Source organism: Chionomys nivalis, chromosome 4 (assembly GCF_950005125.1).
Source record: "Chionomys nivalis chromosome 4, mChiNiv1.1, whole genome shotgun sequence".
NCBI classification, from domain to species: Eukaryota; Metazoa; Chordata; class Mammalia; order Rodentia; family Cricetidae; genus Chionomys; species Chionomys nivalis.
The window spans coordinates 102,286,553-102,299,328 of record NC_080089.1 but is presented as its reverse complement, the minus strand read 5'-3'; the positions used below and the strand labels follow the sequence as shown (position 1 = coordinate 102,299,328).

At 45.0% G+C, this 12,776-nt stretch overlaps 1 protein-coding gene across 1 annotated transcript in view; it reads left to right on the top strand.

The window, feature by feature from the left end:
* Positions 1–12,776, top strand: part of Col6a6 (collagen type VI alpha 6 chain) — a 145,538-nt gene that overhangs the window by 82,139 nt on the left and 50,623 nt on the right. Inside the window, exons 20-22 of the mRNA XM_057768412.1 lie at positions 3,201–3,266; positions 4,728–4,781; positions 12,144–12,179. Coding sequence (XP_057624395.1) covers positions 3,201–3,266; positions 4,728–4,781; positions 12,144–12,179 — 156 coding nt within the window. The remainder of the gene's footprint in view (positions 1–3,200; positions 3,267–4,727; positions 4,782–12,143; positions 12,180–12,776) is intronic.

The following is a 12,776-nucleotide window of genomic DNA, read 5'->3' as shown; positions in this document are numbered from 1 at the left end:
GGCATCTCCTGACAATTTCAGATAACTTCAAGGTATGCCATGTAGCTTTAGGAAACAACAGGGGTGTCATTTCACAAATGGTTAAGCAAGAAACGATGGTTCTAATGCATGGATATTTCAGTCATCTGGATACGATGACTGCACGCTCATTTGCGGTATTGATACACAATTTCCATTGGTTTTTATCAGATGTCTTCTTAATTGTCTGCCACTGATTGTGTGACTATAATTTTTTTTAATTTTTGTCCATATTGGGTTTCATGGTTTGATGTGGGATTCCCTCTGTATGCTATGAATATGGCAGTGCAGAATAGAACAAGGAGGGAATTCCAAGCAGAAATAGAGGAGAAAAAAAGGCAGAGTCAGAGAGACACCATGTAGCTTCCAAAGAAGACAGATGTCCAAAACCTTTCCAGTAAACCATGAGCTTCATGATAAAATATAAAATAATAGGAATGGGTTAATTTAAGATATGTTAACTAGAAGTATGCATAAGCTATTGGCCAAACAATATTGTAATTAATATAGCTTCTGTATTTATTATTCGGGTCTGGGCGGTCAGGAAATGAATGAGCAGTCTCTGCCTACAATGGTCTAAGTTGATAAGGACTAGTGACCAGGTCTCTTCCTCAAGAAGGCACCAGATCTCATTACAGATGGTTGTGAGCTACCATGTGGTTGCTGGGAATTGAACTCAGGACCTTTGGAAGAGCAAGCAGTGCTCTTAACCACTGAACCATCTCTCCAGCTCACTTTGCAAATCAGGTGGGCTATATGGCTCAGTGGGTAAAGGCACTTGCTACCCAGAAATGATGACCCAGGTTCAATCCCCAGAACCGCATGAAGGTGGGAGCAGAGAACTGACTTAAACAGTTGTTCCCTGACCTCCATGCATGTACCCCACATGATTATTTTCTCCTTCTAAAGAAACTGAATACCAAAAAGGTCTTTAATTATGAAAGCAATGCTGGATGACTCCAAGACGGCTGGCATCATCTCTACAGAGCCTCTGGGACTCGCTGTCAGTCCTACTGATCTTAGGCCTCAGTGTTTGACAGTCCTTTCTCACCTGCTTCAAAATCTGTAGTACAAATTTCAAACAATTCTCTGGGCTTTTGTATGTGTGGTTTTAGTGGATTGCTATTTCAGGAAAATTCAGGAAAAACAATATTGACAGAATAAATGGAACACAGATATGATCATATTTTTCTCAGGAATGCATGCACAAGTAATACAAATTCCTGGTGGAAAAAAAAAGAATCTAAACAAGATTTTAGAATTTCCCATTTTACCCATTTTAACTACATAGCTTTATTTGGTTTAAGGTTGGCCTTGAACCAGTACTGAATCCTCCTGCCTCTACCTCCCAAGTAGTATGATTACAGGTGTGTCCTCACCCAGCTTTAACAATAACTTTTAAAAATTTCATATAATATCAGGAGAAATCTGAGCCAAATCATTTCTCTGGTCTACAGAGACTGATAAGTTCATTGCCTGGCAATGCATCATTACTAAGAGCCCATGTTTGATCATAAATTTGTATTAAATGGGGCTCTTAGTTCTAGCTGAACAGATTATAGAGAGATTACTTTATGCTCACACTGGCAGAACAACTCACCTGTGCACAGAGGTAGGAGACCCTGCTCTGAACTGCTGGTGTGCAATTCTTTATATGTTATCCTTCAAATTAAGGGCCTCGTGTGCTCAGCGGAGTAAGTTCTAGACTAGAGCAGGGCATGTTTGCATGTCCATTTATTCCCAGCACTGGGAAGGCAGAGGCAGGCAGACTTCAAGGCTATCCTGGTCTACGTAGAGAGTTTCCAGACCAGCCAAGGCTGTGCCAGAGACTTGTCTCAAGATAAATAAGTGAATAGATAAATCCTGCCGTGATCTTCCTTCTCCTGATCTTCCTCCCCAGAATACCACTATCCAGTTGTTTGATTTAGGTATGTCTGTGTTTGGTGATTTAAGAGACATGTATTTCAGCTTGAGGAGGTAATGAAAATGTAGAAAGTGATCCTGGTTTGGTAGGGTGGGGGATAAAATAAAATGTGCATACACATTTTAATAATAGCAATCATGTCGTAAATCCAGAGTCCTCTCTTTCTCCCTATTAGCTTATAAGCTACTTACGTCCCGGTCCAAACACTACTTTTTAAAAAAGGCTTGCTAAGTGTCTGGAATAGTGCCTCATCCCTGTTGGTGATCGCAAATTACTTATTGATTGATTGGAGGTAATCTCGGGCGCAGTCAGCAGAGCAGCCCTGCAGCTGGCCCTCAGCAGGGCTGCATCGTTGCTGTTCCTTCTCGGCTTATTGGAACACCGATTAACTTGACTGGCTCAATGGATGGTCTCAGCACCAAGCGCATACAGCTCGACTGTGGTCCCTGCACCCCAAGTTAGAAAACTTTATGGTTTTTGCCTGCTAAGGATGGTGTCCCACAATGGTGCTGTTTCCAGCAAGTTGCTGCTGGAATGTTGGGATGAATATTGGGTGTTCTAAGACCTTCCCTGGAGCGACACCAACAAACATCTGCCCACCCAGATGACAGACCAAGGAAATGATTGCACCCAAGTCTAACCTAGTGATCCAGTGAGTTTATTGGAGTTTCTTATGGGAACATGAGAGAGGGGTTATTTACAGGAGCATGGGTGACTCGGGAGCAGCTGCATCACTGGAAGGCCACCCTAGCAAGAGAGGGAGACTCAACAAAATCCACATCCCTAGGGTTCCTTGCCAGCTCCTAGGCAGCTCCCCCAGTGTCTCCCTTCCCTGGCAACTGTTAGTGCTTATCCAGTGTGGCAAGCGTGTGGTCCTCATCATGGGTCAGAGTGTGTGTGATTGGGATGAACCCATCACAAGCATTTAACTCTCCCAAGAGAAGGTAAGCCTATCAGTTCTCAAGTGCAGATTTGCTTAGGACTCACGGAAAAGCTAAGAAATGGGCCTGGTTCCAGCCCTAGGGTAGGACACTGCTCTGCCTCCTTGCTTCCCTTGGTCATGCCCTCTGTGCCCAGGTCTTGCTTTCTCCCCATGTGTCCACCTTGGGTATCCACTCTGAGTCTGCTCATAGCAAGCCAAGGAGGCAAATCAAATGCTTGTAGGCCACTTGTCACTTCCACCCATTTCTGCTCTCTTTGATGAATTTGCAATCCATTAAAAATCTGTTCATTTTTTTCTTTATTTTCTCCTTTGTAGGGGATTCCTGGACTTGATAATGACATACAAGGACCCAAGGGCTTGAAAGGAGACCGTGGAAGACAAGTAATTATGTGGGCATTTGGTAGTCAGCTTGCTGCATGAGGTTCTGCTCGAGGCCTTAGTCATAGAATAGAGAACACCTGGGGAAGAGTTGGGACTAAGAATATACTTAGTGCAGAAAAAATATTGTAGGAAGAAAACAGAAACAAAAAACCTTTCCTGCTTATTTCTTGCTGTGATACATTAAAAACATTGTTTGTCAACTTCTAAATTTGGGATAACTGGCTGCCCTAAGGCACACCCATGAGGCCTTCATGAACACCAACATCTAAGCTCCGGCTTAATAGGAAGGACCAGTCGATTTAATAGATTGTTGTTAAAGGTCGAGCAAAGTTGATGTCCTTCCCAGTATCCCGGGGACACACATGCTAGGAAGACATGCCTCCTTAGCCTGTGATGGAAAGAGCTGGCATGGGTGGCCCCTCCCTCAAGGCAAATCTCTAGGGATTGTACTGCAATCTCACAGATCACAATTTAGTCCCTTATCCTATTATTTAGGATTTTAAAAGTGATGTGACTAATGTGTGTCTGGTTCCTCTTAATGAGCAGGCCCCCTTGAGAAGTCCTAGTAGGGAAGGAGCCCGGTGTGGTAGGAAGGAGTCGATGGTGCTGTCTTCTTTCTCGGGCTCTATCCATGGTCCACTTTGTAACCAGGGCTCCACTCTATGGAAACCTTGACTTTTTTCTTCCTTGCAGAATATAGTAAACAGTCTACTTTTGTGTTTTCTTGGTTAACAAATTATTCCATACTTTTGCATGGGGTTGGCGTAAGGAACTGTGGGGGGTTTTGAGGCTTTATTCCTGGGAAGGTGTTAATCTATTCAGGATAGGCAAAAAAGCAGCCCAAAGGTAAAAATCCCAACTGGGGTCTGGAAAGATGGCTCACTTGGCTAAGTGCTTCATGTGAAAGCAGGAGGATTTGAGTTCAAATCCCCAGCACCCACTTAAAAAGGTGGATGTTGTGGCATACACCTGTAATCCTAGCACTGGGCAAAAAGATCCTAGGCACTTTGACCAGATGGTACTGATGAATCTGTGAACTTCAGCTCCAGTTAGAGACCCTGCCTAACAAATAAAGTGGAAAGCAATTGAGAAAGACACTGTCAACATCTGGACCTCCACACGCACCCGAATATATGTACACATGCACAAAGACCCCAACCAGCAGCGCCCCCCAGCCATATTCATGCCATGCTAAGTGACTAAGTCGGGCGGTATGAGTTGTGTCTCAGCATGAATTACTGACAATGAACAGTTGGTGCCTGAAACCATGGCATTGGAGTTGTATGGCTGTTCCCCATGACACACACAGAGATGTGACTTAAGACCAATGAAAAATAGTTTCACACTTCAGGGAAAGATGACTCTGTCCCTGGAATGAGTCCTGGTACACGAGCAGGTGTTAAGTCAGAACCCCACCAGTGATGGGATATTCGGTCACACATCCTTTTGTTCCTCTGACAGGGTAGCAGAGGCTGGCCAGGCTCTCCTGGGACACCAGGCTCCAGAAGAAGGACGGTAAGAGCTCTTCAAGGAAAGAAACTTCTAGACCTGGGGTCCCATAGCTTGAATTGTGATGACAGTGGCTGACTGTGGGGAGTCAGTGGGATGGTCACTGGGTCAGGGATGCTATCTCAGGATGGGACTTGCCTAGTAAAGTCCCTGAAGCTTGGCTAAGAAAGTGCTGGCTACAGGGGAAATTGTACACAGGGAAAGATTGCCACACAAAGAAAACCAATCAGGGAAAAGTAGCCAATGTTTGGCCTACTTGATGAGTTAACTGATATTGCCAGTGATGTTCCTTGATGTCCAAGCTCCAGTGTCTGCCAAATTTTATATCTGTTAAGAAAGCTGGGAAGAAAACCCATTCTTCCTTCCTCAGCAGCCATTGATTGACAGCCTGAAGTTCTTCATCTGCTTTGACAGGTCTACTGCTATTGTCAACATGCAGGACTTGTTTAAACAACATAATGTTGAGATTTGAAAGGGTGTGACATCCCTGTCATGTCTTGGGATAAGGGTTGATGGAAGGGTAGGAATAATGTTAAATATAATGTACTCATATGAAATTCTCAAAAATTAAAAAGAATGGAAATAACAAAAAAGTTAGCAAAAAAGAGATGAAGAGAGGGATTGGTAACCAAGAGTTAGAGACTAGGTTGTTGGATGGCTTAGGGATTCTGATGCTGAGATAGAACCCCCAAAGCAGCCTGGGGAGGAAGAGGGTGTGTTTCAGCTTACAATTCTCAGCTCACACTCCATCACTGAGGCAAGTCAGTGCAGGTGCTCAAGGCAGGAATTGAAGCAGAAGTCATGGAGGCATGCTGCTTACTGGCTTGCTCCTCTTGGCGCGCTCAGCCTGCTTTCTTACACAACTGAATATCACCTGTCCAGCGGTAGTGCCACCCACAGTGAGCTGGGCCCTCCTACACCAATCACAAATCAAGACAAAACCCCACAGATGTGCCTGCAGGCCAGTCTTATAGAAGGATTCGCTCAATTAAAATTCCCTCTTCCTGGATTTGTCTAGATTAGTGTCAAGTTGACAAAAGCCAGCCAGCACACTGTGGAACCCTTTGTGGGAGGTGGGAGGATATTAATTTGCTTTTAGTTTATTTTATTGGTTTTGTTTAAATCCGCGCTTTAAAACGCTCTATGCATGACTGCTTAGAAAAGTGCACAAAGATTCCAAACAGAAAGCCTTTATCCAATAAGAGATTATTTAATGGAATTCACTTCCACACCTGCATTAGAGTCTAAATTAGACCAATTTTGTCTCATTTTGCAGCATTTTCTTTCTCATTCTTTGTTTAGCTATCCAGCCTCCTTTGAATTTCCTCACCCGACCCTTCAAAATACATAATGTCTTCAAATTGAGCACAAATGGAACACTGGTTGAGTGGATGGCGCTTATGATGCATTGTGTTTTCTGGGCAGATGCAGTTCATGAAACCAGCTCTTATCCCCCATCAGGAAAGGATTTTGCCTCTGGAAGCACACCCATGTTCTTCACAAGGCTAGGAAATGAAAGGACGGAGATTACATTCAGAACATACAGAGTGTGATTGCTAGCATCCCAGTTTGCTAATGTTGCTTCCTTTAATGCAGATGCAGACAAGGGAGTTCGTCCTCCCTGCTTGGCTTTCTGGAAGGGCATCCTTGAGGCTTCCATCCCCCTGCAAACTATTTTCATTGCTAAGAATATCACCCAGGAAATCCTGGTGTGAGGGGATGTGTATTTACTGTTTTGTGGCCTGCACAGCTTCTGAGGAGGAGCCACCACTTTGGAGATAGATGTCTCTGTGTCATGCAGTAGTCAAAGCAGGACTTTTGACAACTGAAGAACCAAGGGTGCCTCAACTAGTCCTCTTTTGTGCAACTCAGCAAAATCAAAACACACAAACCATGACCCCGCCTTCAAGCCAGAGACAAGGACTAACACTGCCCAGCTAGTTCTGCACCTGGACTGTAGGGAGGAAATCCACAGGCACTCAGCTCTGAAGCCAGGGTCAGGTTTCTTTCAAGGTGACAGTCACCACCCAGAAAGAGCTGATGAACACAGGTCTGTAGATTTTCATTGTTGATTCTGAGAGGAGCAGGGGTCAGCCCCATACATCCCAGGGAGCAGAGGAGGCAGAAGGGACAAGGAAACCAGAAGCTGAGGCCAGGACGGCTGCAAAGAGCGAGGAGACAGGAAGTCAGTGGAGATTATGACGCAGGCAAACTGCCACTTTTGGGGGCTTCATGTGAGTCAAGATTTTCCTAAATGCCTAAAGTTAGAGAAGATGTAAAAGCAAGACTTCCCTTAGCCCCAAAGTCAGTGTTTCCATGTCCCACTACTTCTCTCCGGGGGCTTCAGTCCACAGGGGTCCTAAAGATGGCTAATCTTTGTTGTCAGTGAATCAGATGGCTAATGAAAGGGGGACAAATTAGCCCCTCCCCCATTTGAAGAGGAGTTACTCAAGGGGAAAGTGGAACTCTGTCAAATAGTTCAAGTCTGAAAGAAATGAATCCCACAGTTTTGCTCTGAATAAAAGCTTAAAGAATTGCCAGGACAGCCAGGGCAGTGGTGGCACACACCTTTAACTCCAGTACTAGGAAGGAAGAGGCAGGTAGATCTCTTGAGTTCAAGGCCAACTTGATCTACAGAGCAAGTTCCAGGACACCCAGGGCTCGACAGAGAAACAATGTCTCAAAACACAAAAGACAATAGCAAACAACAACAAAAAAGAGTTGCTAAGACAATAGAGAATGAAAGATGCCCACTGGAAGAGCTTGGGGAACAAAGGAATAGCAAGAAGGAAGCGGCAAATCTACTGCAGAGCAGAAATGTTGTCTTCAGGCTCCAAGTTCTTATTTTCACTTTTCCAGTTAAAGTAGACGTAATACTTACATTTTTTAGATTTTATTGTTCTTGTTGTTTTATTTTTTATGTATACAAGTGTCTGTCTGTATGTGTGCCATTTCATGAAGTGCCTGTGGAGGGCAGCAGAGAGCCGCTAGAACAAGAGCTGCCCTGTGGGTGCTGGGCACTGAACCTGAGTCCTCTGGGAGAGCAGTCAGTGCTGACCCAACTCTCCAGCCCAATACTGAAATTTTAAAATAGCATAATCACACGGTCCCCTTTTCAATAAAAGTGCCGCTGTTGAAGAATTCTGTCAGAAAAATCAGGAATCATGGCTATCAAAAGCTAATGATTATTTCTCTTTTCTAGGCATTTTAAAAATGTTTAAACGTTTTGCCTGTAGGGATGCATGTGTACCTTGGCCTCTCAGCGGTGAGAAGAGCGGGTCAGGTCGGATCCCCTGGAACTGAAGTTATAGAGGGTGGTGAGCTACCATGTGGGTGCTGGGAACCGAATCTGGGTCTCTGAGTAAGCAGCACGTGCTCTAACCTCTGCATCCTCTCTCTGACCCCTGCTGCTTGGGGGATTTGGAGTGATTTTAACATTTTTGTTTGATCAGCATTCATAGGGTTTATTATTTTTATAATTGCAATGAAGTTGTTCTTCTTTAAAGAAAAAATCTGTAGTTTATAAAACAGTAAAAATATAGGTAGGTACTGGGCTGAGGGTGAAACTCAGTGGCCAAGTGCTCGTCTAATATGACCAAAGCTCGCAGTTCCAGCGCTAGCGCTTCATATACCCACAAAATATGCATCTAGATGAAGATGGAGAACATTGAGGAACCCATAGTACAATAAAATTCTGCTGAATTGGCAAGTGATTCGCCATTAGTGGCAGGGGCGGGGTTTGACAAGTAAGTGATGGGCTAGTGGCCAGTAGTGGGAAATATGGCAAATGATTGGAGAATAGCCAGCAGTGGAGGGTGGGGCAGTGATTGAAGGGTGGCCAGAGGTGGGAAATGTGGCAAGTAAGTGACTGGAGGGTGCCCAGTAATGGGGGTGGTGTGCAGGGAAATGGATGCCTGCTGCTCTAAGGCCATCTCTCTTCACTTGGCAAACACTGAACACCAACACTGAATCGGCAACTCGCTGAGTTCTCTGCAGGAAATCAGAACCAGGGGGTAAACCATAGCAAAGCCTCTCCACTCCAGCATGCTGGCATTTGTTTGAAGCATCACTTGTGGTGAAGGGCTTCATTATGCATGGGAGGATGTAAATTTCTCCCTTGACCTCTGTTCCCCAGGTGCCAGCAGCACACCCAACAAAAAAATATTCCCCAGACTTTGCTAACTGCTTCCTGGAAAGAAAGAGGAAGAGAGAAACCCCTCTTCTTCTTGAAGGCCACTGATGGGAAAGGAGGCAGTCCTGTTGGGTGAACAAGATGATATCAGAGCGAGGCCAAGATACTAGCCTGGACCAAGGGCAGGAGAAGCAGGGAGGGAGGACCACGGCCAGGAAGCACAGCCCCGGGCACTGGTGGGAAATGGGAGGGGTGGCTGTGTCTGAACCAGACTGCTGAGGATGAGAACAGATCCTCTGCCAGGGGTAATGAGAAGCAACTGTGGTCTCCACCAAAGCAGCCTTTCACTCCAGTTTGCTCCAGATTGCTTTGGTTGTGCTTTCTCCATTCATCCTCCTGGGAACCTCTTTACAGGCCTCCCAGAGTGCTCCAGGGCAGCAGCATTAGGGATGAGCCTGCCAATAAGATTCAGAATTCGTGGGGTGTCTGCCATTAATATGTTGTTTGCTTTGTCCAGAATCAGTCATGCCTATACAGAAAACGGGGTCCTCATAGGTACCCAGAAAGCCAGGCCAGGGGGACCGTAGAACTGGGGATTCTGTCTTGCATCATTTTCTTCTCCGCTGTCCCAAGGGGACTTTCCTCTCTTGATGTGCCCACTCACATTCGCTGTGAAATAGAGCCAGGATGTCTGGGTAGTGACCGGAACCCAGGCTGTCTTTCAATGCACCCTTCGATGGTCTGCAATTTTCTTTCCTACACAAAGCACTTGAAAATGTAAGGGAAAAGCTGCAAAATCATTTGCCTCAATTCCTTGTCTGCTTTCTGTGTCTCCTGTTTGCCAAGGTCCCTCTCCCATGACTTTGTAGCTTAAATCAGCAACCATGCTATGTGGCCACTTCCGGGTTTGTTCCCTTCTCTTTTATGGCTGTTAGATTAAAGTCTGTCTCCATTAGGCCTAAACCCCCATGACCAGGGACAGGGGTCAGTTTTTACTTAGGAGGAGGCAGGGACACCAGAGAGGCATTTGTGGTATAGTGATTTATGTCACTGAGCCCTTTCAAAAATGAGGTCTTAAAGTCACAGGGGAGCAGAGCTGAAGAGATGGTTTAGGTGGCGATGCGCTTGCAGGGAAGCCTAAGAACTGAGACAGAGTCCGTGTAACATAACCAGGTATGGGGGTGCACCCCGTAATCCTGGCACTGAGAAGGCAGGCTAACAGACTCCTGATGATGGCTGGCTGGCCAGCCCAGCCTAATCAGTGAGCTCCAGGCCAATGGAGAGACCTGTCTCAAAACACAAGGTAAATGACAGCTGAGGAATGCCACAGGAGGCTGGCCTCTGGCCTCCTCCATGTGCATACTCACACATGTGCATCTACATACACAAGCAAATGAACACACACAAAAAGCCAACAACTTATTACACAGGCGCAAATGTTGACGTGTCGTGCACTGGCAGGAGAGGAACATTCTTCACGTGGAGGGTTGCTCTTAAAAACGACTGGTAACTTTTGCATTCTTTTGCTCCTCTGCTGCAGCCAGATATGTTCCCATAAAACCTGCTCCAACCATGGATGATAACTATGCCACACTGAGTAGTAGGGGACAAACCTCGGTCAGATCCCCTAGCATGGCAGTCTGCCTCTCAACTTGTCCTTGGGCCTGTATCTACCACCCCTCCTGTTTTCCGCCTTGAAGTCATTACCCAGGCTGTGTAAAATCCCCTGAAACCAATCTCAGAGACATCTCTTCCTCTAGGGAGATTTTCCCCACTGGAGCGACTGGATGTGATCTCTGTCTTTGAAAGTGTCTTCCCATCCTTAGGCATAAGCTGTGCTCTGCCTTGTAAATGCTGGTAGTGTCTGTCCCTCCTCCCCCAATACTCAGAGTGAGGGTTTCCTGTGGTCAGAGATTCAGGGTTTATGTGTGTGTATTGGGGGGCAGAGGCCCAAGCTTGCACACATGCTCATTCTCTCTTGCGTCCCATCAATTGTCCTTCAGAGGGTGGCAGATATCTTCAGAATGAAGTGATCTCCTGCTGGATATGTCTCTGAATGACATGGAATTGAATTGAATGGGGGCAATTCATTGTACTAGAGGGAACAGGTTCTTTTTAAACTTTAAAAACTTTTATATATGTATGTGGGTGTGCCAGTGTACATGTGTGCAACCACATGTGTGCAGTTGCTCATCAATGCCAGAGGAGGACGTTTGACCCCCTGGAACTGCCTTCTGTGGGTGCTGGGAACTAAACCAGGGTCCTCTACAAGAGCAGCCAGTGCTCTTGAACCCCAGGCCATCGTTCCAGCTCTTTAAAAAATGACTTCTCTTTCTTCTCTAGCAGAGAATTGGGGCCTTGAAGATGACTCATTCTTGTCCAAGAGAAATGGGACAGGTCCCTTTGCACACACCTCTGCCCCTTAGATGATAGCATAGTTTGAAACACAGCAACACTGGCCTGTCAGAACACATCACATGAGTTTCCAGCGAGACAATGCTGTCTGGTGGCTGTTGAATTGTGTAACCCTAGATGCGAGTTTTGCTCGGACCTTCTATATGACCAAGTCAGACAGGAAAATGTGATTGTCTCTTGATTTTCTGAATTGTGGACTATGGATTGGAAATGCACCTTGAACTTTGACCTTACACAGAGTAAAAATTCCCCTTCCCTTTTTAACAATGTTGTTTGGATCGGGTGTTTTATTGATACAACGAATCAAGTCACTTTTGAATATTTGCGATGCTTTCTGACAGCCAATCCCATTGCTTGGCTCTAAAAATCAAGCTAGTTTGGCTCTTTGAGTTCTGGTCTTAGAGTGTTGTGAAGTTCCTGGAGGCAATCCTCAGCTTTTCCTCTGGCGCCCTGCCCTTTGGCTGGTCCTTTCCTGATTCCAGCCTTACTTTGTAATTCTTGGGGGAAAATAAGAAAGAATTTAAAATTCAGGTCGGTGTCGCAGCTCGCAGCTACTGAGCGGCTCTGGTCAAGTTTAGTGGAGGTGGGTTGCTGGCTATGATCAGTTCTCCATGTATCTCTGGGTTCTGGCTGTCTATGATTTCAGTTACCTGCATTGAAATTCAGAGTTCGCTGTTTTCACAATGCGCTGGGTAATTGAATAAGTTAAGCACAATGTGGAAGTTATTTATGTCAGTACCCTGGGGTAGCCATAGTTAATTTAAATCATATATGTGCAGCATCTTTTCTAAACTAAGAGTGTCTTTTCTCTTTCATTTTAGGCAGTTCATGGCCGAAGAGGACATATAGGCCCACAGGTAGGTGATAATTTCTTTCTCTTAACTTCAGATGGTAAGTGCCTCAAACACAATCAAGGAGCTAGAATAAAGATGGTAATATCTCCTCCTGCCTTCAACTTTTGGTTTTTGATGACATTGGTTGTAAAATAAATTGTTAGAAAATATTCGCTATGATTTTAAGGATTATAAATGAAAGGAAAATTGGGGTACTTTATTTAAAAATTTCAACAATTAAAAAATGTTTAAATATAATGATCAAATGAACCATTTAGTCCAATAGTTAAGCTTCATTTTGTTTGGCTTTTGAGCACAAATTCTAAGTAACCTTTCTTAGATTTGTATTCAGGGATCCTCTCCGACTTAGAATTTGTGTGAAAACCCCATAGACACCTGAAGAATACACTGAAAGCTGAATACAAACGGGATATTCTTAGTGCCCTGAAAACACAAGTGGAAAGCTGTGCCCATCGCTCAGTGCACCCTGGTGGTACACCCTACACTGTACTTACTGAAAGCTCACCCTTTAAGAAAGAGCAGCTGTGGCCTAGAACCTTGCAGGGCACCCATACTCGGATTAAAAGCACAAGGAGGGTAAACAATAAACCCACCCTCAGT